Source organism: Suillus paluster, assembly GCF_016628075.1.
Source record: "Suillus paluster strain FC165 chromosome Unknown EDB91scaffold_49, whole genome shotgun sequence".
Taxonomy (NCBI): Eukaryota; Fungi; Basidiomycota; class Agaricomycetes; order Boletales; family Suillaceae; genus Suillus; species Suillus paluster.
The window spans coordinates 53,834-79,830 of NW_024537609.1; the positions used below are offsets into that span (position 1 = coordinate 53,834).

At 45.6% G+C, this 25,997-nt stretch overlaps 5 protein-coding genes across 5 annotated transcripts; 3 read left to right on the forward strand and 2 right to left on the reverse strand.

Annotated features, from left to right (window-relative positions):
• Positions 1 to 2,767: 2,767 nt before the first annotated feature.
• On the forward strand, positions 2,768 to 3,378 carry EDB91DRAFT_1084127 (uncharacterized protein; the record flags this gene model as incomplete). The annotated part of the gene is made up of 3 exons (XM_041315720.1): positions 2,768 to 2,801; positions 2,945 to 3,083; positions 3,237 to 3,378. The coding sequence occupies 3 exons, from the start codon at positions 2,768 to 2,770 to the stop codon at positions 3,376 to 3,378; spliced, it is 315 nt and encodes a 104-aa protein (XP_041174649.1).
• A 7,640-nt stretch (positions 3,379 to 11,018) lies between these two features.
• Positions 11,019 to 11,435, reverse strand: EDB91DRAFT_1251004 (uncharacterized protein; the record flags this gene model as incomplete). The annotated part of the gene is made up of 1 exon (XM_041323307.1): positions 11,019 to 11,435. The coding sequence occupies one exon, from the start codon at positions 11,433 to 11,435 to the stop codon at positions 11,019 to 11,021; it is 417 nt and encodes a 138-aa protein (XP_041174650.1).
• Positions 11,436 to 11,465: 30 nt separating this feature from the next.
• EDB91DRAFT_1251005 (uncharacterized protein) lies at positions 11,466 to 12,977 on the reverse strand (the record flags this gene model as incomplete). Its single annotated transcript, XM_041323308.1, has 5 exons — positions 11,466 to 11,782; positions 11,834 to 11,974; positions 12,019 to 12,131; positions 12,183 to 12,556; positions 12,615 to 12,977. 5 exons carry the CDS (start codon positions 12,975 to 12,977, stop codon positions 11,466 to 11,468), a joined length of 1,308 nt encoding a protein of 435 aa, XP_041174651.1.
• A 244-nt stretch (positions 12,978 to 13,221) lies between these two features.
• EDB91DRAFT_1251006 (uncharacterized protein) lies at positions 13,222 to 13,789 on the forward strand (the record flags this gene model as incomplete). The annotated part of the gene is made up of 3 exons (XM_041323309.1): positions 13,222 to 13,336; positions 13,396 to 13,473; positions 13,524 to 13,789. The coding sequence occupies 3 exons, from the start codon at positions 13,222 to 13,224 to the stop codon at positions 13,787 to 13,789; spliced, it is 459 nt and encodes a 152-aa protein (XP_041174652.1).
• A 6,691-nt stretch (positions 13,790 to 20,480) lies between these two features.
• Positions 20,481 to 22,726, forward strand: EDB91DRAFT_1251008 (uncharacterized protein; the record flags this gene model as incomplete). The annotated part of the gene is made up of 9 exons (XM_041323310.1): positions 20,481 to 20,640; positions 20,672 to 21,299; positions 21,357 to 21,510; positions 21,574 to 21,669; positions 21,721 to 21,732; positions 21,787 to 21,917; positions 21,979 to 22,090; positions 22,137 to 22,218; positions 22,278 to 22,726. The coding sequence occupies 9 exons, from the start codon at positions 20,481 to 20,483 to the stop codon at positions 22,724 to 22,726; spliced, it is 1,824 nt and encodes a 607-aa protein (XP_041174653.1).
• Between the last annotated feature and the right edge of the window lie 3,271 nt (positions 22,727 to 25,997).

The following is a 25,997-nucleotide window of genomic DNA, read 5'->3' on the forward strand; positions in this document are numbered from 1 at the left end:
CATTTGTTTGCACTCAAAACATTGGTTTAAGTCACGAAGTCGTTTAAGGTATTCAGGGGATCTCTTTGGTCTCTCCAGGTGTCCAGAGGCTCTGGGGGAGGGTACTCCTGGGAAAGGGTGACTTCACCCTTGTGGATCACGAGATCCTTGAATGATGAATGGCATTGGCTGAAATGGATTGAGTCCGTGGCCATCTGTCAAGCCTATTACCATGAGACGTCTCCCTATGGTCGTTCTGGTTGTTATTCTGGGCATATCCTGTGGCTAATGTCAGGTTGATGGCTAGCAGGATGTTCGGATCCTTGGAATTCTCGAGGAATGCTCTCTCGGTACGCAGTGCTTTCCTTTTGATCATCTCGAGACTTACAGTGTTTTGTTCGTAGCCCTTGTCAACTAAAGAAGCTTTCAGGTAGGGGAGACAGTTCATCCAGAATTGTCTCACTATTTCACGGTCATCCATGTCTCCGGCCATATCTGCGAGAGTTCGAAGGCATCTCAAGTAATTGTGAATGCTCTGCTTGTTCTCTTGACGGCACTTGATGAATTTCTGATGCTGTTGCATCCTAAAGTCAGGGGGAAATACGTAGTCAAAGAGTTGTTCAAAGAACTCGGTGAGAGAGTAAGATTTCTCTAGGTCAAGTATATTGCATTCATAGAATCGGTAAGCCTGTCCACTCAGGTACTTTCCTGAGCATGCAGAGGCTTTGACCTGTCGTTAGTTGGGCATGATCTTTCCAATTGCAGACCTCACGAACCCACTTCTTGAATGTAGTGGAGTTAGTGTCACTGTTATAGGTGAATGGCGGCTCATTCTTGATGAAACTTTGTTGATATTTGAGCAGGTTCAGTTTGGCTTGGTACTGTCTCCTAGCAGTTCTTTTTGAGCGTTTCGTATCTGCGGAATCACTAGCATGGTCTGATTCAGGCTCGAGAGTGAGAAAATCAGCCCCGAAGTCATTGGTGGGTGAGAGGCTATTATGATCCGGTTTGTCATAGTCTTTAGACTTCACATGGCTAGGGTGATTTAGGGGCGCGGTCTTCTGTGTGCTAATGGGAATCTCATCTTCAGAGCAGGACTCTGTTGAGGATTCATTGTTGTCCTCTGATGAGTTGGACAGCGAGTCATCAGGGTCGGGGTCTTTATGGCTGCTACCAAGCATCGCCCGTTTGAACTGAACTGCTAGTTGGGAGTACGGATGAGGCTCTCTGGTACCTTGTCGGCTCAGGTCTGCTGGGAGTCGACTTAGCTCGCTCAGTTTTCTGGGGCCTAGTGACAGTGAGAAGTAGCTTTGTCATTGGTCACATCTTCGCTTCTTGGTTTAGGAGTAAGGGCATTGGATGCTGATGACGGGGGCTCTGTGTGTGTCTCTAACTTGCTTTTGAGCTTCTTCCTCTCTGGTTTGACTCTGAATAATTAGGTTTTTGAGCTCTCTGACTCGTTCCTGGAGGTCAGTCACCAGGGTGGACTGTTCCACCAGTTCTTCTTTCACCTGGTTGTGGTATTGTCTCAGGTAGAGGTTTTGCAGTTGTATAGACAACCATTTGTTATCGTTATCCCAGATATCTCGTAAGGAGGTGTCTGGGTCATTGGATCCTGGTTGCAATGCTTCTGCTAGACCTTCATCAAGGTCCAACCATTGGTCTAGCCAGTCTTTTGGTGGCATGTTTTCCTGTTCGCGGGTATCCACTTATTTACCTTTGAGTTCAGCAGGGAAACAAGGGGGAGAACCCAATGACGAGGCCTTGCTCTTTGGGCTTTGTGCTGGAAACTTGGGTAAGTCGCCTAATTCGTCGTCATCGATAGGGAGGTCAGCCCAGCTGACGTTGACTCACGGTTCACTCGTTTTGGTGGTACTACGGTATGGGCTATTATTGCTCTTAATAGTCATGTCAAGTAGTATTGGAGAAGGTTGCCCAGAAACACTTCAGAGAAGTGGAGAGATGCTCATCGGAGCTGAGCCTCTACTTGTGTTATCGGACAGGGGCTTGGCCCTGTCACTCCCATCGCAGAAAATGAGGGGGGTACTAGTTTCTATGGGGGCACCTAGTGCTCCTTCCGCGCCTTTGGTGGATAGCTGGTCACTAGTCGGGGGTTCTGCCCTCTGACTGTTGGACAGCTTAACTCCAGTGACGAATGTCTCATCACAAATCCAGGCACTCTCGACACCCAGTTCGAGAGCACCTCCGTCTCTGCTCGACTCGTTCCCATGGGGAGAGGAGCTTCGAGATGAGTTCTTAGATGCATCAATAGAGATGGTCAACATCTCTTGTTCTTTTTATCAGAAGGTGGTAAGGGATAGGTGTGGGAAGGGTCGTCGGTTCAGAGGGTGATCAATCCTTGTCAATCGGCGGCCATAGAGTAAAGATATAGGTAGAGCTTTAGAATTCAAGTTTTAAAAATATGTGGCGTTCTTAGAACATGCACACGGGAATTGAGTCAACTTGTGAGAACTTAGGGTTTGAGCAGAGGTAAACTGGCCAAACTAAGCTTTATTTTGAGGGAAGGATCAACTCCCAATCCTACACTAAGTACACTAGTTTATATACAATAAGGAGGATCGGGGAAAGTAGGAATAAGAAATTAAGGAGGGAAGAAACAGGGTGAACTAATAAGAAATATATCAAAGCTGATTGATATCTTAATTGGTAACCATCTAGGTCTTTTAACGAACATCACAATAACAATCACCTCGTCAGGATTCCAGAACACAATTTCAATAAAGGTCATCCTGTTGTTTTAAGATGCTATAGAGGAAGAATTGACAACATGTATGAAAACATGACAGCAGATAGGAGAGAGTGTAAGAAATTCAATCTCCTCTACAGCACACTCAGCTAGTGCATGGCATCTGCACTCTCCACACAAAGTCTTGCATTGTGTTGTGTTGTGTTGTCTCCTCTTGCATCATTCTTGCATCCTTGTTACAATGGCACCAAACCACAGGCATACTATCCGTCAGAAGAAAGCCAAAGCAAGACATGATTCATCAAAATTCAATGCATGAACCATTTGGTGGCTATCAACCACAGCCTATCCCTCCAAGTCAACCCTCAGTGTTGCACATGGATCTTCCCCCACCTGGGTATGCACCCCCATATTATCCCATGCACCATTCTGCACCTCAGCTTCAGCCTCCACATATTCCTCACTTTGCGCCGGCTGCTAGAGCACACCAGTACAATCACAATAACTACATGAATCACAATACTTAATAATAATATATTGCTGTATTCAGTATTTTCAGAGCTTCGCACAACTTCAACTTCAAGCTTCACGTTTCAAGCTTCAAGTTTGACGACTCAACGCCAACAGATCAAGAGCTGCAGAGAGTCAAAGTTGACAGTGCCGGTGCTGCGCCAATGCGTGACATGACATGACCATATTTTGCAGATTAGTAGTCAGACCCTGAATTTTCTTGGCTTTCATCCAACACCACACCACAATGTCCTAAAAATGAGCAAAAATCAGATCTATATAGAGGTGGTACAAATCTACAACCCTCTAAATTCATGGAAGATAAAATGAAGTGGTTGACAAGCTACAAAAGATTTGCTGAAAAAGTTGCAGATTACCCAGAATGATAGTAGCGGCCTATACTTCTTCACACACACGTTCTACTTTGACTAGGCAAGTCCACGTCTTCCAAATCCTGACAGCAACAACGACAATGCTGATGATTCCAGAGAGGACATGGAGGGCGAGCTTCAACCACTCACATTCTCATCACTTGGATGCGGGTCTGATTGAAACACAAATACACACTAGAATCAGTGAGAGAGAGAGGTGGGTGGATGGAAAAATTGGTCAGCAATGCACAACAGGAGAGCACAGAAGAAGAAAGAGTGAGGTGTCGTTCTGCAACTCATATCCTTTTTAAAAGCAAACTCTGACTATGCTTCAGTATGAGGGTACAAAGGCCAAGTTTCGCTCGAGATCCACTTGAAACAACCAGCTCATTCTGCGCTTTTTCTATATTTCAATCATCCATATATTTTCTCTTCTGTCTCTTTCCTCTCTGTCTCTTGATGATATACTTTCCAGTGAACAACAGCCTTCTACTGCATCACAATCTGTATCAAATTTCAGTTTGTTGGGGGGAAAGCAGGAGCATGAAATTGATGAGGACGCTGGGATTCTGAAATTCTGAGTCATACCAATTGTTCAGAGCTTGCACTCAAATTTCCCCTTCATTCTTCCCCTTCATCATGATAGACTGATATTTCTGAGTGGATATTTCTTTTCTAGTTCTACCCTCCAGATGAGTGCATTGCCTACCACCCAGCTATACTTGTCAATGAGACATTTACTATCAACATTGTGTCTGATGTTCCTCTACCTGTGACTTTACTTGGTGAGTTTCATTGCCGGCATCTGTAAATCCATGGATAACCAACTGATAACTGACAATTATCAAACTAAGTTAGGATGCTAAGGAGACACTGGAGCAACTCTAGTGCTACATTTGATGACATTTTTACTGACTCAAATCTCCCCCACTCACTTTGAATCAGTGATAAAACAACCTTTTTTTTGTACTTACGGATTCCATACTGTCAATGTTTTTCTTATTGCGAGCTTCTTTGAATCAACCTACTTTGGCTCTCTGGGTCTTCTGATGCAACCCTCCTGCTTCTACTGGTATGTCGTCCATCCTACTCTGAGGTCTCAGTAACCACAACCAAAGCAATAGCCATATTCAGCCTAGTACCCCTTGCCACCCCATATCCTCGGCAGAAGCCTTGGTACGTCCACAATCGACATCAGCCTTATTTATGATCATTCTCATGCCTCAATTTTGCAGTTATGAAGTCGTCCAGATGCTGCAGATGGCCATGCATGACCACAATTGTTCACGATTTCCAACAACCCAAATTACGGGGCAATTTTTGCACAGTGATAAAAAGAATAACCAGAATATTTAACACCTGTTTATAAACATTGACTTTTCAACCGTACCTTACGAAGTTCCATCTTGTTTACCACAAAATTTCTGTGGAAGACCAAACCTCACGCATTGTGCAAGATTTTTGGTGTTATGGGACGGCCGTGCTGAGCTTTGCTGATTGAAGGATAATCATATTAAGGAGAGTGTTATTCACAACATCCGATGAATGGGAAAATAACTGACGAGCAGCACGAAGCCAAGGTTGCCCAGGAACTGGACATTCATTCGCACCCTTTGAGTACTTGCCACATCTACTTCTCATGACGTTCACAGAGTCTACAGAGATATCATGCATTTTGGCTCAACTGTTCCCAATCAATAAGCTAAGTGAATTAATGGACATTAGTACCAATGAAGCAAATGGCAATCAGACTCTAAATGAAACAATAAAGAAAGCAGAATCAACAGTAAATGAAATAACCAACAGCATGAAAATGATCAAAGAGTCAGTAGCTCAGCTTGCACCATCTATCAAATTGATCCAAGACAACCTCACTGACACCGGTAACATTGACTCCCGACTGGAGAAGCTGCAACAAGAAGTAACGACCCTAATCAAGGAAACGACCCAGAAATCCAGCTACAGGACAGCCTTATTATCTGGACCAGATAACAATGCCAACAATCAAACCAATTATCTTGCAGCAAGAGACGCGATCAAGGCCCATCAAATCCTCATCAATGTTGCCCCTGATGGCCCAGTAGCTCCAACCAAAGTCTCACATGCACAACTAGTTGAGAAGATCAAAGCAGCCCTTTCAACCATTGTTTCCACTGACATGCCAGAACTGAATATTCGCTCAGTCAATCAATACTGCAATGGCGAAACAATCTTGGAAATGATGAATGCGGAAGCTGCAGAATACCTAGAGAGAAGCGATATTAAGGAAAGATTCATTAAGAACCTAGACCCAAAAGCTGTAGTCAAAAACAGAGGATATCTGGTGGTCATCCAGTTCGTCCCAGCTGACATTTGACCCTGACAGCGAAAGTCAAATCAGCGACCTCGAGAAGGAAAATGACTAGGAGCAAGGAACCATCACATCGGCGAGATGGATCAAACCACCCAACAAACGCACCAACCACCAACAGGTCGCCCACCTACTGATGGTACTCAAGAACCCGGATAACGCAAACAAGGAGATACGCAACAGAATCACACTAAACCAAAACCGCCTACAAATGAAGAAGAACAGAAGAGAACCAATTTGATGTGCCAAATGTCAGCACTACAGCCACATAGCCTGAGAATGCACCTCACACTGCGATACCTGCACCAATTGCTCTGAAGAGCACAGAACCAGCGAATGCAACAACAGGAACAGACAATGTTGTGTCACATGCAAAATGAAAGGACATGCTAGCTGGGAATGAAGCTGCCCTGAATTTGAACATAGATGCATGGACCTCAACAAAAGATACCCAGAGAACACCATGCCCTACTTCCCAACAAATAAATCCTGGACCCAAGTTACCTGCCCCATCAAAAGCAACCCCCCAATCCACCCGAACTCAGGCACACATAACACAACCGTGAACTCAGGATACTCTGGACAGGCATATGAATCTGAGAGGAGGAAGACCAATGAGGCACCTCCCATCTACCATGCAATGCCGGATTCCCCTCACGATGCTCGCCACCTATCTCCCTCATTTGCTCCCCATCGCCAGACCCTCCCTCAACACCCTCAATCAATGTCTAATACACCCGATGAACAAGCTGTAAGACTATGTATATGGCAAGAAAACCTAAATAAATCAGAAACAGCACAACACTGTATATTAAGCGGCCCATTTATAGCGAAGGCCTTCAATATAGTCGCCTTACAGGAACCATGTATCAACAGTGCTAGGCAACATGAGAGCCACTCCGGACTGGAACATTGTCTACCCAACCCACAGACTCACCCTCAGAAACTGATTGTGCGCAATCACCCTAGTCCACAAATGAATGAACACCAACAACTGGAGGCAAATCCCGTTCCCATCACCAGACATTGTAATCATTCAAATGCAAGGCACATTCGGAAAGCTCACCCTAATTAACATCTACGATGACAGCACAAAACAGGAGACACTACCCACACTCACTACATTCTTAGACAGGGAGAGCTGCACTATCCGATCATCACCTTTGGACCACCTAGTCCTCCTAGGCGACTTCAACACGCATCACCAGCTATGGGAAGAAGCCAGAAATGCCTACCTATGCTCCCCACTGGAGGCCCAGGAAGTAGCACAACGCATAATCGAACTAATGGCTGACTATGATCTACAAATGGTGCTACCAAGAGACAAACCTACCCTCCAATCGACCAGCAGCAGAAACTGGACAAGGCCGGACAATGTATTCTGTACCACCCATACACTTGACTCATTCACTCTCTGTGACACAGCACCTAGGCACCGCCCTCCCTGTACTGACCATGTACCCATATACAGTACCCTAGACCTCCCTATACCTTGCAGCTTCTATGACATCCACATTCAACTACCGTGATGTTGACTGGGAAGAATTCTGCGGCACCCTCAACAGGAACTTAGCTGACTATCCAGACCCAACGACCATCACTTCGGAGGAACAATTCCAAATTGCCGCTGCCAACCTTGCTACCGCACTATGCTGAACAGTCGAGCAGAAAGTCCCAAAGACCAAACAAAGCCCCTATGTGAAGCAATGGTGGACAAAAGAATTGACGCTGATGATGAAACAGAAAAACAAGCTAAGTGATCTATCCTACAAATTGAGAGGACTCCCTGAGCACCCTGTCCACGAAGAACACTGCTGCTTTCACAACCATGTAACCGAAGCAATCCAAAAAACAAAACACAAGCACTGGATAGATTTCCTAGAGGACCTGGATCAACAATCAGTATACACAGCGAATTGATACATAACGACACCTTACGGCAACGGAGGGAGATCTAGCATACCAGTCCTCAAAGTCAAGAATGAGGAAGGCAACCTAGTAGAGGCCATCACCAATGATGAGAAAAGCAAAGCACTCGCCAATGCCTTTTTCCCCCTGCCCCCAGCCAACAGCTCTGTCCCAATTGACTTCGACTACCCTGACCCAATAGCTGCCTTCTCAATGATCATGGAAGCCCAAATTGAGAAAGCAATAGCTAACACCGGCTCCTACAAAGCGCCAGGACCAGATGGAATCTGCAACATCATCTTCAAACGAGCGTCATCCATACTGACACCATACCTCAGGCACCTATTCAACACCGTCTTCAATCTCAACACCTACTTCGACCCCTGGCGCGAATTCATAATGGTAGTCCTCAAGAAGCCTGGGAAAGCAGACTATACAACACACAAAGTGTATTGTCCCATCACTCTCATCAATACAACGTGCAAGCTACTAATGGCAATCATAGCTGAACAGGTCACAGATCTCATGGAACACCACAATCTACTACCCAACACTCACTTTGGAGGATGACCCGGGCGCACAACAACGGATTCCCTACACCTTCTAGAAGCAACAGTCAAAAACACATGGTAAAACAGAAAAAGTAGCTTCAATACTCTTTCTGGACATTGAAGGAGCATTTCCCAACGCAGTTACTGACCGACTAGCCCACAACATGAAGAAAAGACACCTTCCACCAGAGATAGTTCAGTTCACGGTCAGAATGCTCTCAGGACGCAAAACACAACTAAGGTTCAATGACTCGATATCGGACTGGATACACGTGCGCAATGGAATAGGACAAGAAGACCCATTATCTATGATCACCTACCTAATCTACAATGCTGACCTCATTGATATAGCCAACCCACGCAATAAGGAAACAGCACTGGCCTTCATAGACGATACAGCATACATAGCAATAGGTCCATCCTTTGAAGACACCCACAACACACTCAAAGACATGATGGAGAGACCGAATGGGGTGCTTCAATGGTCAAAGGAGCACAACTCAAGGTTTGAAGTCAACAAGTTTGCACTGATTGATTTTACCCATAGTAAAACACACCCCTGCCCCCCACTTGTCCTGCAAAACACCACCATACACCCCACTGAGCACCATTGTTTCCTTGGCCTTCTAGTTGACCAAGAACTGACATGGAAATATCACACTGGACACGCTATAGCTAAGGGAACGGAATACATCCTGCAACTGTGACGACTCTCCAGACCAGCAAACAGGATATCAGCAAAACTCATGCGCCAACTATATCTAACCGTAGCAGTACCAAAATTCACATACGGAGTGAACCTATGGTTCAGACCCATCTACCATAACAGCGCAACAAAAGAACAGCGAGGGTCACTAGGAATAGCTAAATGGCTAGCCACAGTCCAGAGAACAGCCACACTAAGCATAACCAGAGCCATGAGAATGATGGCCACAGATATCCTTAACAACCATGCTAACCTCCTACTGATCCCACTACTCCTCCAAAAGATCTGTCACTGCACTGCCCTTTGTCTCACCACCCTCCCACAGCGACATCTGCTACACTCACACCTGCAGCACATCACCAAATACCAGAACACCTCCCATCACCATTCATCCCTTCACAACCTCACAGCTACCTACCAACTCCTCTCCAAGAACATCAAAACGATCGACCCCATTAGCAGATCAGACAAGCACCAACCCAATGCATATTGCTCCCACATTGCTAGAGAGGAAAATGATGCTATCAAGGAGCAGAAAGAATTACTGGACAAAGTACAAGTGTTCACAGACAGCTCGAGACACAACAGAGGAATAGGAGCAGCAGCAGTTCTGATATGAGAAGGACAAGCCCCACATATCCTAAAGTACCACCTCGGCTCGGATCGAAAGCATACTGTTTATGAGGCGGAAGTAGTTGGCCTCTCACTTGCAGTGAAGCTCATCGCTATGGAAAGGAACATGATCTACCCAGCATCAATCTTTGTAGACAATCAGGTGGCCATACAATCCAGTGAGAGTCAGTACATGAACTCGGGCAGTTACTTAGTAGAACATTTCCGCACCTTAACAGCACAGCTAGCTAATTGCAGAAACACTTGCAATCTCAACTTTGACCTCATGATAAGATGGATCCCAGAACATAAGGGAGTGGCAGGCAATGAGCTAGCGGATAAAGCAGCAAAGGAAGCAGCAGAAGGAGAGAAAGTCAAGCGCACGTGAATGTCTACCATCCTTCCTCCAACTTGGCAAACTCCCAGACAGCATCTCAGCCCTGAAACAATGGCACCAATCGGACCTGAACACCAGATGGTCAGAAACCTGGAAGAAATCACCTCGTTATGCACGTGCATCAACCATTGACCCCAGCATGCCATCCAACAAATTCATTAAGCTCATCGCCACTCTTCCTAGACATCAGACCAGTATCATCACCCAACTGCGGACCCACCACTCCCCCCTCAACCAGCATCTTCATCTCATAGGGAAAAGTGACCCCCTCACTGCCCATTCTGCCCAGAAATGGTAGAAACTGTCCCCCACTTCCTATTCGACTGCTGTCAATATGCAAGAGAATGCCACATCCTCTCAAATGCCCTATGCCGCAAAGCGACCTCACTCACCTACCTACTAACCACTGATGACGCAGTCAGACCGCTCATGTGATACGTTAATGGCACAGGAAGATTTAAAACCACATTTGGTGAGATCCCGGAAACATAATACTGGACACAACTGAAGCACACTTCATATATCAACAGGGAAACAAACGCACATAGCTAACACACCAAGCAAATAGACCTCCAAGACTAAAGGGAAAGACTAGCACTGGCCACTCAGTCACTGTAGAAGAAGAGAGGTGAAAGGAGCACATTTTGGACAAACAGACACCAGGATCGAAGCTGCAACCAAGCCAAAGTCTTGTGCAACATTTGACCAATACCCTCCACAAGCAACTCATTAACTACATCATTCCCTCTGTATGAAATCGGTGTCGGCCTTTGCCCGACAACATACCAATGGAGTACACGTATATCCACTCAACAAACATAGATTACCACAAATATGTATGATAGTGTAGCGGGAGTAAGCCCCCTGTGTATAGGGTTATGTCCAACATAGGGTCTTTGACCCCAAAGGACAATAAACATGGATTTTTTAAAAAAAAAAAGGCTTGGGCAGAGGGAGCAGTAAGGAAGGCTTGGGTGAAGTGAGTGGCAAGGAAGGCTCGGGTGAAGCGGGCAGTAAGGAAGGCTTGGGTGAAGTGAGCAGTAAGGAAGGCTCAGGCATAGTGAGCAGTAAGGAAGGCTTGGGCATAGTGAGTGGTAAGGAAGGCTTGGGTGTAGTGAGCGGTAAGGAAGGCTCAGGTGAAGGGAGTGGCAAGGAAAGCAGGGGTAAAGAGAGTGGTGGAGAGGGTTGTGGTGAAAAAATTACTGGGGAAGGCTGGCGAAGATGGAGTAGTGGAGTTGCACCGGGAAGCGACAGATCACGTGTGGGCAACAAATTAGCGTCATCTGAAAATGAAAATTGCAGCAGTGTGAATGGTTCCTGTGCTTGAGGGAGTGCAGTAGACATAGTCAGATTTTCACCTGACACAAACTCCTTTCACCAGGCAGTGATCGGTGAGTCTGGGTGCATTGGAGCTGCTGGATCATAAGAATACAGGTCGGGATGCAGGCGACCTTGCCATTCATTCAATTGTGGCGTGATGTTGAAGTCGATGTCCTCAAAATGTGCAGGCCTCTGAGGTAGTGGCAGGCTGACATTGGACACATGCTGCTGATCTAACAAATCATCTAGCGAGATGAGGTCTGTGGCAAATAAAGGAGGAGAACTGCGTCCAGATGTTGAAATGAGGTCAGTGGTTGACAGAGGTGTACTGGGTATAGATGTGGGAACTGAAGTTCCCTTTGAAGACCCACCTATTCATATATCAGTTGTAGACCTACAAACTGACTAAAAATCATACGTACCATAGATGTGATCCAGATGTCTTTCAAATGGTAATAAATACTGTTCATGGAAGTTAGGCATTGACGCCTTGAAGCTCAGACCATCTGGGGTTTTGCCATGGTGATAACTGACGAGTTGTGCAAATAAGATCAACCATATGACTAATATGTAAGGAAGACTACATGCCTTAATGTCATGATATCACCTTCACACAAAGGATCTGGTCCACCCATGACGAGTGAGTAATGCCATCCGCCAGTCAAAGTTGAGAGTTCCTTGAATATCTGACCAAGGACAATTGGCAGCTCTTGAATTGCGCTTCCAAGAAGAAATCAGTTGAAGTCTAATGAATCCTGAGGAATTAATTACCAGTAAATCTCCTCTTTTGTCCGATTATTCCCCGCTGCGACAGAACCTAACTTTCTGGCAATGTTAATATGTTGAGTCTCAATGCAAACCCCATCCTTCACATCTTCTGACTCCTTTGCAAAACATTCACTTGTGTGGTGCCGGACAGCACAAAGCCTCTGGTCAGGTAATGCAAGCTTGTTTTCCCTGATGTTGTCTGAAACCAAGGGCTTGACTTTTGATTCATAGTGAAGTTGTGAGTACACCTTGACTTCTTTCAGGTCTCGAGTGCCTCGTGCACGCTGTCCAAGCAATGTAGATAGGACTTTGCTCGTCAAAGTACCGCCTGGTCTAGTCTTTCCTTTGGTGTTGTTTTGAAACCACTCCTGCAATTTCTGTGTAATGGCTAATCAGTATTCCGACCTATAATTAGCTCAGTGTCAAGAAACGCACTTTACATTGATGTTTTATGGTGTCCTTGAGTACCTTGGCAAGTTCTACATCCAAGTTACTCTGTTTTTCAACATCGCTGATAGGAATTATAGCATTTTCATGGTCCAGCTCGGCAATGATTTCATTGATGGCCGCATCTGAGTCAAGACTAGATTGGTCGATGTTGGCGTTGTTGTTGTCAGGTGAGTTTTCTGATCCTATGGGCCAAACTCTCATATGTTCTGGGAACTCACTGAACCACTTGGGGTATAGCAGCTCAAAAAACTGGACCAACTTTTTCTCTTTTTGCATCTGTAGGTATGTTGGAACCTCATTTTGCAGCCGCATAAGCTGTTCAGCACTTGTCCATCTCGGAGGGGCCATCTGTACTTGCAATGTTAGTGTGATGTTTGTCTGTATGTTTTTTTTTGCTCACATTTGTCCAGCGCACTTTTGTAGCAGGTTCCTTTCAGGTTCTAGACCAAGCACAAACTTTTTCACCTTAGCATTATTAAGCTTGAGTTTTTTTTTCAGAGTTGACCAATTAATACCTGTCAAACGGCAAGCGGTATAAATACTATTCTCTTCCCTGCAACTTGACCTTGCCACCTTGTTCAGACTTGTGAACATGTCCCAGCCAGATATCCGGTGCCTCCACAATTGCCGCGTCCAAATGCTACCCCATCCTTGTTTCACACTCAAACAGTTCATTGAGGCCATTCGGTTGGTTCAGTGTGGCCATGGTAAGCTATTTTCTTTGGTTCTCTGTAATGTTTTCTGGTACTGACACACTTTTGCAAAGTTCCTCCGTCGTCTCCGCAACCATTTGCTTGGCCCTATCGACCAGAAGGTGAAGAATGCATACTTCACACACAATTTGGTACATACAGTGTATCTACTGCATTTTCTTTCTGCTCACACTACTTATAGGCTCTCACCGGGATGTGATGGACAGTCCGGGTGACAACTCCACAGATGTTGACACCTCCATCAAAGACATTTGGATTGGTGCCACCAATGATGCCACCAATGATGTTCTGCCTGGTTCCCAGCCCAAGTATCATTCTAGTGAGGGGGAAGAATTGGAGGCTGCCAATGCAAGTGCTGAGACACTCATCAACATTGACCCTGCCAGTCAGTTTAAGTGGTTCGTAACTGTTGGTCATTATGGAGTTGGATTGTTCAGTGACATGTAGGCTCCTTCATTTATTTGATCTGTACCATCTCTAACGATACCTATTGAGCTGCACTGCACTGTAAACTCCGCCCCACTGGCACATCAGTGCATTATTTTACTACACTCCATGAAGCCCAGGTGCACTTCAAGGATGTTTTCAATGTATGGTGCAGTGAGGCAGCTTGATATCTCTGCACTGTAGATACTCTGTCATTCATGTATACTAAAAATATCATGTGATGTGCTCAATGAGCTTTATATACCTTTTTTCCAGTGTGTTGCTGCTAGATCTGGCATCCAATCAGCCTTCATGCATGAGTTGGACATGAGTCTTATAACACCAAACAGACAACCATTGATCAATTGATCCCGGTAACATTTGTGCTCAACCCGGATATGCTCCATAATATTGGTGCACTTGGTACCAAGGTATTTCAGCATGCCAAGAGTGATTGACATGGGCGCAGCATGGTATATCATGGTGCAAAACACACAACTCTCTGAGACACCCTACAATGTCTGGTGAATGTGCATTTTTTCTCGTTCATCCAAATGATTGATGTGATCGGTTGACATATAGGTAAGTACAGCAAGCAGTACAAGTATTCTGCACATTGAGATTATTTGTTGTTGAGTACATGGTATTATATAGTATATACAAATCAAATCCATCTGTCCCGAAGTGTGGCTCCCGATGTGTTTGATATGGTGAACTGTATGTGAATACAGACCTTACTTACCCATATCATTAATGCCACCAAAATACAAGTCTGAGGAAGATCATCGTAATGCTGGATTGCAAAGCAAATGAGCTCACTATGCAAGGTTAGGTTTAATCACTATCTCTAGAATCAATGGTCATTGTATTCATCGTGCTCTAGAAATGAGACTACAGAGCAAGCCAAGTCACAAAATTGTTGGCGAAGGGAGTCTCATATGAGCAATGTATGTCTTTCTCGAGATGGTCATAGTGCACATCTTTGCTGATTCACAAAGTCCAACATCTCAAACTTTCACAGCCTTGACATGTTATACATTGAGCTTGGCTACAAAGCAGGAGTTCCTGAGTATAATCCCCTCCAGAATCGCTTTCTCGCAGTACTCCAATGCATTGACACAGAAGGATGGGATGTCATATCCCCTGAGCTCAAAGATGTGTGCGCTTATATGCACAATTTGCACCAGCACATTACCTTGCTGTCAGAGACTGTACAGCTATGTGCATCGGGGATCAGACACAATACTCTATTGCAGCAGTGTGAGGAATTGCTCTGTTTGACAACACGACAGCTTGCTGCAGAAAGGGAACTCGCCACTCTTGTAGATTGGGGTGGTACTGAAGCCTATGATGACATTATGTTAGCAGGTTTACTTAGCTGGCAAATGCCATCCAAATGAGTCGCTTGTTTGTTATTTTACTGCGTGTAGTCACATTCAAATTGGAGTCTGGACTCTGCTTAGAAGTAACACCCATCTGGCAAAATATGCCATTTGATTCAACACCATTGTTGACTATGGTTACTAGTCAAAAACAGCGAGCACTCCGGAAATTCCAGCGGAATTTATTTGCTCATAGTGATGCTGCAGGAAGAGCAGTGAGGAATGAGACAAACGATACTCCACAACCGACTTGCCAGGAACAGCAGCACAAACACACCAGCCTCGAGGCAGAATCCAGTGGTCATCTTGCAGCTTCTTCTGTTTACTATACGATTCCGCATTCACCCACCAAACACCAATTTGAAGAGTCTGACTTAGAAGATGCGCACAATGACAAATTCAACTTTTCATCACTTAATAGCTTCAATGAGGATATCTACGATACATCTACCAAGTCTCACACACAAAAGCGCCCTGCTGGAGTAAGTTGTATGTCAGTTGAGATTGCTGTGGCGATTCTAACTATGTTCTCATTAGGACAATCCTTTGTGTGTATGGAACTCTGATGCCAACCTGTTTTTGCTGGAGTTTCTTTGCTTGGAGGGCCGTGGTGACTTTGCACAGGCAATGTGTTTCTGCAGCAAAGCAAACCCAATATTTCAGTGTGAAGACTGTTATGGCACAGATCTGATGTGCCATACTGTCATATACCTGATCCAACCACTCCAATATTGATATCTGCTCCGCTTTCCGACCACCTCTGCTCCACCCATCCTCCACTCTGTCCAATCATCATCCGCATCTGCTCCTATGCTTCCACTCGACTGCCCAACCGGCCCCCTTCCATAACGTCTCCATTCAACTGGAACCTCTTTCCCCTTTTAGATATATACTTTCCCCTTCGGTACATAGACCCTTACTTCTGGATCACTGGTAATTTCTCTTACCGCTCTATCACTGATCCAACGTGTACATACTGATATCTGCTCTGACTTATGTCTTTGCCTGTGTAAGTACTTACAAATCATATCCTTGGTACATAGCATTACAACATAGTTATCCTGACCACTGCCTCCTACTTAGAAGTATATAACATATCCTGTACTTAGATATTTTTCCCCAGTCTTAATATTACTTGTCTTCTCACAGTTACTACTTGTGAGAATTCTCAGTAGGACCTTGCCTCCTCTGGACACAAGTTTCACCTTGTTGTCACCTCCGACCCTCCACTCTGACTTAGAGCCGTGCTCTAAGTCTTCTCTTTACTTCTCCACCCCTATCAAGTATTCCCCCTGCTCCTCTCCGCCCTCCGCATTACCCTCCGCCTTCTCCGCTCCTATCAAGTATTCCCCCAGCTCCTTTCCACCTTCCCCATTATCCTCTGTCTTCTCTGCTCCGCTCCTAGTCGGTCTGCTGCTAGTAGCTCTTACCTCCCGACCCTCAAAGCGGACCTAAGTGGTCCACTTGTCCTATTGTCGGACAATGTCGGACCTGCTCCAAATTTGGGGCACGTACTCGGCTAAGGGCACAGCATAAGAGCTGAAGCCAAGCCCCGACCCCCTCTGCCTCTTGAGCCAGCACAGTACCTAACACATACATGCACTATCTGTGTACATGAGAGGCAACCACTTCACAGAATGGAGGTATGTGCACTATTTGTGCATGAACAACAATCTGAACAATGTTGCAATGTTGGAACAGTACTTCATTTCAGGTCACCATATTGAAGGCCTTGGGAGTCCACTTCCAACTTTGGCATCCCATTGGTATTCAATGTATCAATCCAATGTCTGCATCCAACAATGACTTCGTCGTCCTCGACTGCAATGGTGTCCATGAAGTTGGACTCGATTTCTGCAGGATGTGAGTCTGCTCAGCCACACATTACCCAGTTGCTACATGTTCACCTCTTTCCCTCAACTACAACAGACCCTAAATCAGCTGCCACATTTCGTGTGCTGGAATATTTTTAAATGCTGTCCTTCAAATCTAAAGCCTCAGTATGGGGATTTTATAATATGATTGCTCACCTCACAGATAACACAGGCATCCAGGTCCTAAAGGTAGGCAACATGTCTTACATCTACGTTCATCCTCACTGATGGTATCATTCAGGATCGTTATGAGTCTTTCCTCTGAATGATACATGAATGGTGCTTCATAATGCAAATGAAACACTGTGGCCAGGGTCATCATCCCAGAGGCATTGAAAAAAATAGAAGCAGGCACTTGCACTGTGTTATGCCCTGCCTGTCCCCACCCAAGCAAAAATTTACCTGTCAGGTGGGAAAACATGCCACTGGAATTCCAGTAAGAATGTCTGATGAATTTTTAACCTTGATTCTTACCCTCGCCACAGATTTTTGTATGCATTATTCCTTGCTATTGATGCGAATTTCCGACTCGTTCGCCATAATGTATCATCAGATGCCGTTGATCCCGGACTGAATCGCAGATATGCATTTTTTGTTGAAGAGACTGAATACAAGGATATACTGGCTTCACGCAACAGGGTGGGCAATGCCCAGGAGGTAAGTCAAACACAATTGCCCAAGTCACTGCACTGACTATGATCAAATGTAGAAGAGCACGTGTTCTAGCCACTCTGCAGTCAACCTGGCAGATACAAGGGCTTTGCATGGACTTGCAGCAATGGGTGCAAGAACCATTGATTGTGCACAGCAAAATTTTAAATGCCCTTGTTCAGTTGGTGATTTGCAAAAGGGGGAGAGGTGCATTGGTTCATTGATCATATCATAGTCGTGTTCTTCACATGGTGTTCACATCCTCAACATATCTTACAACATTGCCTGTCAATGGAAAAAAAACCTTTGGTCACTTGCATTAATGAAGCTGCCCAAATATCAAGCAACTGGTTGATCAAATGCATGGGGGTTTGATTCTTTGTAAAAAAATAATCAGCGAGCTCAAATTCTACCCGGCTCTTGTATGGAGTCCAGTTGTCCGGCATCTTGTCAGTGAGTGGTGGAGGTGGAGTTCCTGGTGGAAGGAAGTTGCCCTCTGAATTGCAGGGGCAAGCTTCATATGTTGTGAATGAGATATTAGAAAAATTCAATGGGACAAAAAATGTACCAGACAAAAAGGGTGGTAGTTTCTATACAGCTGGTCACCAGTGCCACAAAATCCAACTGTTGGTTGCATAGGATTTTTGTCATTGCTGAACTCCATGGCACCAGTGTCACCAAAGTCCATAGCACCAGTATCACCCAAATTGGTAGTGTCAGGCAGCCCAGAACTTGGCGAATGAGGCCTGCGTGGCTGAGTCAATCCAAGTTGTTGTAGGAACACAGGGTGCTTTACATTCATATGCTGCATGTGCCCCAACCAATTCTTAAACCAACAGTTGCACCCTGGCTTCGTGCAAGGGATGCAAAGACCAATGGGCTCATGGCGCAGGTGGCTCGCTTGTGGGCCAGTCTGGGACATGATGCACAGGAGGGAGCTTGTCGGTAGGATAGCCAGTACCAGTTCCTGGCACTTGAGTTAATGGTATTTGGAGTCAGGGTTAGGATAGCTAATACCAGCTCCGGCACTTGAGTTAATGGTATTTGGAGTTGGGGGGTAGGATAGTCAATACCAGCTCTGGCAGTTGAGTTAATGGTATTTGGAGTTGGGGGAGGAAGCTTGTTGGTAGAATTGCTGGTACCAGCTTGGGATGTCTACAGAAATCTGCAGTTAGATGAGAGCTTGTTGTTAGGATGGGCAGCAGTACCAGTTGTGGCAGTCGCACTCTGTTGTTGTAGTGCTGAAGCATAGGCAGACTTGGAAAGTGGCATGAAGTATTCAGTACTAGGTTATGAAGGGTTGTGTTAAGACCATGCTCAGGGGTAAAGCGGAGTCTGAGGGGCTTGGCTTCAGCTCAGTACACTGCACCCCTTACCTGAGTACATGCCCCTAATTTCATATTGTAGTCCAACTCAAGTTCTATGAGCTCCGACAGGACGTTGGAGCAGAGGTCCTCTGAAGGAGGACCGACGGACTACTAGGTGAGCATGGGAAAGTCGGGCAGGGGTTTTTCCAGCCCAACAGGAGGGAGGCGGGAGATTACCGCAGTCGGGACCAACAGTAGAAGCAGGAGCAGAAGGAACTGCTTGGACGAAGTCCGAAGCAGAGTGGAACGGAGGGGATGGATGTGAGAGTGCAGGGTTTAGTTCCGACGCACAGGAAGTTGGATGAGTGGAGGAATGGGGAATGGGGGAACGAGGGAACTGGGGGAATGGAGGAGCAGAGGGTCAGGGGAACAGGGGAATGGAGGGACGGAGGATCGGAGGGCTGGCTGACCTAGGGAGTCTATCCCCTAGGCTGGCTAATAGGAGTTGACTAGGATCAGGCCCAAGTCAAAGAACAGAAGAGCAGGGCTTAGAAAAGGTAATATTCAGACTGAGTATCTACAGACAAATGTACATATGTTTATATACTCTAAGTGATGAGCATAGCATAGCAGAAGGCTATGTGCTGAGTGTACAGGATTACAATAGGATGACTGAGACATACGAGAATAAGGCTCGGAGAACAGTATGTACGTGATGGATCAATAATCGCTAGGGTATAGGAATTACCGGTGATCTGAAAAGTAGAACTATGATACTAAATGGGGATAGGACCAGTTGAGTGGTTCCTAGTCTAGGAGTGGAGCAATGAGGCGGTCGGACAGACCAACAGTCGGGTGGGGGAATACAAGCGGAACTGAAGGACCCCCAGTGGGTTGGCAAAGCAGAGGGAGTAGGAGTAGGATCGAGCGGACCGATAGGGCGGAGGAGTGGAACCCCAGATAGGGTCGGATGGAAGGGGTATGGGGTCGGGGGACATAGGGGTAGTGTCGGAAAAGCGGAACGGGGTTGGGCAGGAGGTAGCAGGGCTAATCCTGCTGAGATGCACTTCGTGCATTGTCAGGGAAGGAGGAATGGAGCAGATGGGGAAACAGGGGGTCGGACCAGGTGTGGGGATGCTTATAGGTGGTACTGGGGGTACTCGGATCTGGTATATGACAGGTTGTTTGTTTGCATTTAGTACTACTACTCGGGATTTTTGCAGTTTGACTCTTACATTTTATTGAGGCCTACCCGTTTCCAGCTCTCTTCTGCCCCTTCCTGCTTTTCATATCGGCTATGGTGCCTCCCACTTCTCCTTGCCGTACATGCCCTAAAAATGCAACTCAGCACCCTGGACTTGTGCTTCTCAAAGGTCAAAAGAAGTGATGTACCAAAGCCCAGATCGCTCAGGACAATGAGTGTGCCCTGGAAGCACAGGCTATCAAGGAAGCTGCTGTGCAGTGTGGAGTTAATTAGCTTGAAGCCATCGAGGCTGCCATGGAGGTGCAGCAGGCGACTGAGGCAGCCAACAGGGCAAAACCAGTAAAACCCCAGGCTAGACCAGTGAAGAAGAAGGAGAGTGTGAAGGAGAGTATGCAAGAGGCAACTAGTGAGCTCACCTCAGAGAATCATCCAGTGCAAGCCATAGTTCAAGACTGTGGGTGGTCACCGCACAGCTAATAGCACAGGTGTGGGTGCAGGCAATGGCAAGGTGATTGGAAATGAGGAGTTTGAGAATGAGGGCAGAGTGATGAAGAAGAAAAAGAAGGCCAACCCTACCATATCGCGTGAAGCAGTAAGCGCTGCAACAAGGCAGATCCATCAAGTTCAAGCACCTGATAGCAACAAGAAAGGAAATGTTAACCTGTCAGTAATTTGTCTTCTCACCATCATGCTATTGATGCTCACAGAGTCTACGCTTCACTTTATGAACATTACTTGGGGGCTCAGAAATAAGAAATATGGCCTTTTGTGCAAGGTCCATAACTGGCACGCTCACCTTGAACCTGAGTTGAAGGGAGCTGCAAAACCTTCCCCTGTTCCCAGTGTTCCCACTGAAACAGTTTTCACCAACTCTCTGGGCATTTCATCAGCAAGAACAGGCCAAACAGTCATGACCACAGTCTCACTCGCAAAAGATCCACCTCCTTCCTTGACAGACTCATGCAGGACTTCACACATTCCTGCATCAGATGAAGATGGAGACGTCAACATTGACATTGACATTGATGCTGACAACAATGAAGACAATGAAGAATTTGAAGAGCACTTGTCGTCTCTCATTGCTAATGGAAAAGGAAGGGGGGGGGGGTGCAGGTGAGCATTCAACAACATCAACAAATTAAGGTCTGACACAGTTTGATGCATTTTTAGAGTGTCAGTAGTGATCACTAATGAGATCACAGAACTTTCAGATGATGACACCTCCAAAAGACTGTCAGTGTCAACACCATTCAATTTATTGCAGTTCACTCAACAAGCTGAAATAGTGCGATTCACTATAGAACAGGTTCAATCAACTCACACTGTTAGTTCATGAAGAGGCCAATCAAAGCAGTCAACTTGATCAGTTCATCTGAAGAGGACCTAGACTGCTGCTGATGACTCCATTATACTTGACACTTCTGAGTTCATGACTCCCAAAGTCAAGCCCATTCCTACTGAGCTAGCACAGATCACTTCAAAGGTAGGCTTTTTTCTTCATATCTCATTCTATTTATACTGAGGCACTCGACAGACTAGTGTAACAGTCTGCAAGAACCCGAACCCACCCAAGAAAGCTAAGTTATAACCAGTGTCCCAGATTACAAGCATTCTGGCATCACCTGAGCCCGATTTGATGTCCGCTGACATGATGATGAAGCCAAAAAGTGGAAACCAATGGCGAAACACCAATCTTCCCCAAATTATGTTGGAGGACGGCATGTGGCGAAGGTCTTTTATCCCTACTGTTTTTCTGTGGGCAGGTGCTCAGCCTAATTTTTGGTCCATCAAGACCAACAAACTACTTCCAGCGCTCCAAAGACAAAGACAACGATATCAACTTTGAACAAACACTGGCAGCAAATCTTCTCGACGAGTGGGCCTTCCTCTACAACAATCCAGATGTTTGTGACCCAGACCAGATTTACCTGGTCTGAATTTATGTTGGAGATGATCAAAAGCACACATATGAATGCAATCGCTGGGTTCCTTGATGTTCCCATGCTCAACACAGATGATCTGCAATTGAAGGGTATGCAGGTTGTGATTGCCACATGCACTGCCTCATTAACTAACCATTCATTTTCATAGCTAGAACACACTCTCAACTTTATCAGCAAAGCCCAAAGCTTCCGGCGATGACCAAAGCATCAGCACTAGCAGTGCAAAGGGCAGTACTACCAAGGGTTGCAGAATACTACCCCTCAAGCACAACAAATCCAGTGGCAAAGACAGCACTTCTGCATCAGCATTTTCAGAGGCAAATTGTGGATTGGCGAACAGCTGAATACTACCAATCACTCAAGAGGCAGGGGACGAAGTATATGATGGACACAATTTCATTGGTGTGCCAGTGCCAGGAAGTGATCCGAAAGCTCAAGAATGCTCCTGCTGAGGACCCAAAACCCAAGGCTGGGTGTGCCCTGCTTTGTATATATTTTCCCCTTGTCATGTGCTCTGCAACTACCACTGACGCATCTGACACTGGCAGAATACCCATTGTGGTCCCCCCACTCCAATCATTCAAGCCGTCATTCTAGCATCTACACATATTTGCACTTTTAGAGGACTTTACTCATTCTTCTAGACTACTTTTTCACACTTTTTTGATAGTCCACTTTTAATAATCAGTGTCGTGCTTTTTTCAATGTGTCTTGCAAAAATAAGTGTGAAAAAGCTGAGAAGAAGTGGAATATCAGTAATGAGATCTACTGAAAAAAGTAGGTTCTACTTTTTTGACCTTGTGCTACTTTGCATATGAAATCATGCGAAAAGCGGTACATAAGTGGGTCAAAAGTGATCTCGTGATTTCCTGATGTGGGTCTCTAATCTGCTATTCCGGACAGACATGTCACGTGTGTGACATATATGACAATTCCTATCAATGTAGAAACTCATGATTGTATGTGTGATCGCATAGGAGCCACATCTGAGGGGGAAGAGTGTAGATATATTTTTGGTGGCAAGATTTGCCAGGAATTCCCACAATTGTCAGCATTGAGTGAAAGGGACAGACTATAACTTACTTGGAGGCGGCTGGACACCTGCAGGCTGCTAGTGACTGATTGCATTTGGCACTTCTTTCCACTCTAACCTCATGTCTTCTGAACTGGGGCAAAACTACTATCTTGCATTTAGAGGACGGCAAGATATTGAGGTGGGTCATCTTTGTGCTGGGTCCACGCTACTTAACGTCCAGTAGAGTGCCATGAAGTTATGGGTCGAGAAGTACAACTTGAACACATTCGGAATGCATGGCGGCTTTTGATTGACAATTGAGGTGTGCTTTCAACAAGAGACTGCAGCAATGATGGTAAGTATGCTCAAAATCAGAGGCTGCATGAAAGATTGTAATAGGATTGATGACAGGGGGAAGCACTCCTCAGTGAGTCGAACATCCTTATTTGTGTCATGGTGTGGTCAGGCGGGCCGACATGGGGGTCCAAAATTTGCTATCTTTGGACAGACATCCAGCCAAATCTGTCTCAAATATACTATCAGTGACGCAACCTGAGATGGTGAGTAACCGCCTTCTTTTCCATTTTAGTGAAGTGCAATCTGGTGTGATTTATGGGTGTCAGAATCACCTGACCTCAGGGCTTTCATCACTGTCTATAGGGCCCTCAACCACCTTCAGCCATTTGTTCCTAGAGGCACTGCCCATTCACACAGAACTTGAGCACTGATGCCGGTCCCCTCCTTTCATTTTCCACTGACTCAGAAGTCATTGAAGGCTCTATGGTATGGAACCAGAGCATTCTAGCATCCTAACTCGCATCCTCAAATTTCACGCACATGTTCTACTTTGACCAGCATGCTGGCAAGTCCAGTGTCTTCTGAATCCCAACAGCAATAATAACTTTTTTTCAATGTGAGTTTGTGAATCTTCATGAAGTTCCTGAAGGAGGTTTTCCCTGATGCGACACATCGCTGAATATTTCCTGAAGCTGGTGCAATCTCCCCATTCACCTTGATGTAGTGATAGGGCCAGTTTTTTCTTCTTATGAATTCCATACTCAATGTGTTTCTTATCGCGAGCTTCTAGTGCTGCTGCAGTCCGGTTCTTATGCCTCTAAATGCGAACCCTGAACCGGACCAATGGTCCAGTTCAGGCAAGGAGGACAAACACTGGACTCACAATGTTTGGACGGGTCCGGACGGCTTCACAAATCTGAGGCATCAGCTGAACGCTGAACCTAATAATAGGTTCGGTCCTTACAGTATGTCAAACCTTGGACCGAACCGATGGTCTGGTCCAGAAAAGTTTGCGTTTGAACTGAGGTTCTGAACCGGACTCCAGCAGCACTACGAACTTCTCAGGATCAGCCTAATTTGGCTGTCTTGGTCTTCCGATGCAACTGTCCTGGCCTCTACTGGTATGTCATGCATCCCACTCCAAGGTCTTAGTAACCATACCCATGCAATAGACCATCTTCAGCATGGTATCCCTTGCTGCCCCATATCCTCCATCAGTAAAACCTCAACTTACTTAATCAGACTTTTTTGGACTTTTCGATGGTTTTCACATCTTTTCAAACTTTTTTTCAATTGCTTTTCTTAATTCACTGCCTGGTCCCAGCTTGAGTATCAGGAATAGTTTATTATCATTATTCATGGCTGTTGCAATGGTTGGAGTTCACAACTTGTAAAGATTACCACTTCAGGAGAGTATTTGAAAATAAAAATTATCAGCACTCTGTGCCACTTGGTGGTAACAAATTTGTATTTTTATGTTTTTAAACATGTCTCTCGGGTTTATAAATCATATTGGAACATGTATATTTGGATCAGGCAATGAATTAAGAAAAACAATTGAAAAAAAGGCCACTCATTTTCGAAAAGAAGTAAAAACCATTGAAAAGTCCAAAAAAGTCTGATTAAATAAGTCGAGGTTTTACTGATGCTTGGCAGAAAACCCTGGCGCATCTACGATTGACATCAGCCTTATTCTCATGCCTTCCAGTGACAGTAGCCATGTTGAAGTCCAAAGAGTCCGAGGCAGTGAAGACAGCCAAAGAGTAAGATGTGAGCGAAACCGAAAGTGGTCCAAGCGAGCGACACTTTGACGTCGGCTGCAGCTCGTCCATATTGCAATGTGTCGTGTGCTACGCACCTGTACCTGTACCATTGAAGCTTCAAGGTGTCAGATTAGACATGGACCTTGATGTACAAATGACTCTAAACCTTCGACAGTGAAGCATCAATCCAGAGACTGTTGTCCGCCCTACTAAACCCTTAGCTTTCAAGCATCAAGCTAGAGACAGTGCCTGATTCCATCATTGGTACTTCTTCAGGCTTCTCCTTGGTTGGTGTTTCTCCATGGTTGGTGCTTCTCTGTGGTTGGTGCCTCTCCATTCTCCATCATTGGTGCTTCTCCGTCGTTGGTGGTTGGTGTTTCTCCATCGTTGGTGGTTGGTGCTTCTCCATCGTTCACAGTACTCCAATCAAATTACCATATTCAGTCAACATGCGATACAAACAGAAAACATCAAAAGCTCCACTACGATGTGGCGGATTCTATAGCGGGGGAAGGAGACTGGAGCAGAGCGGGCACGATACTCCACATCTCCTGGAACCTGTCCTGCATAGCCCTCCGAAGAGCAGCCTGGCATCAAACATTGCCATATTTAGTTAACATTGACTACAGACAGAAAACGTGCAAAAGCCCCACCACGAGTCCATGATGCGGGGGATTCCATACCTAACTTGTCTCATCTTCCTCCTTCCTCCCTCTCCCCAGTGCTGTCCAGTGTCTGCATCTGTTCAAGCCACGCCAGCCTTTGCTGGCATGTGCTGGGCTGTCTCGCTCTC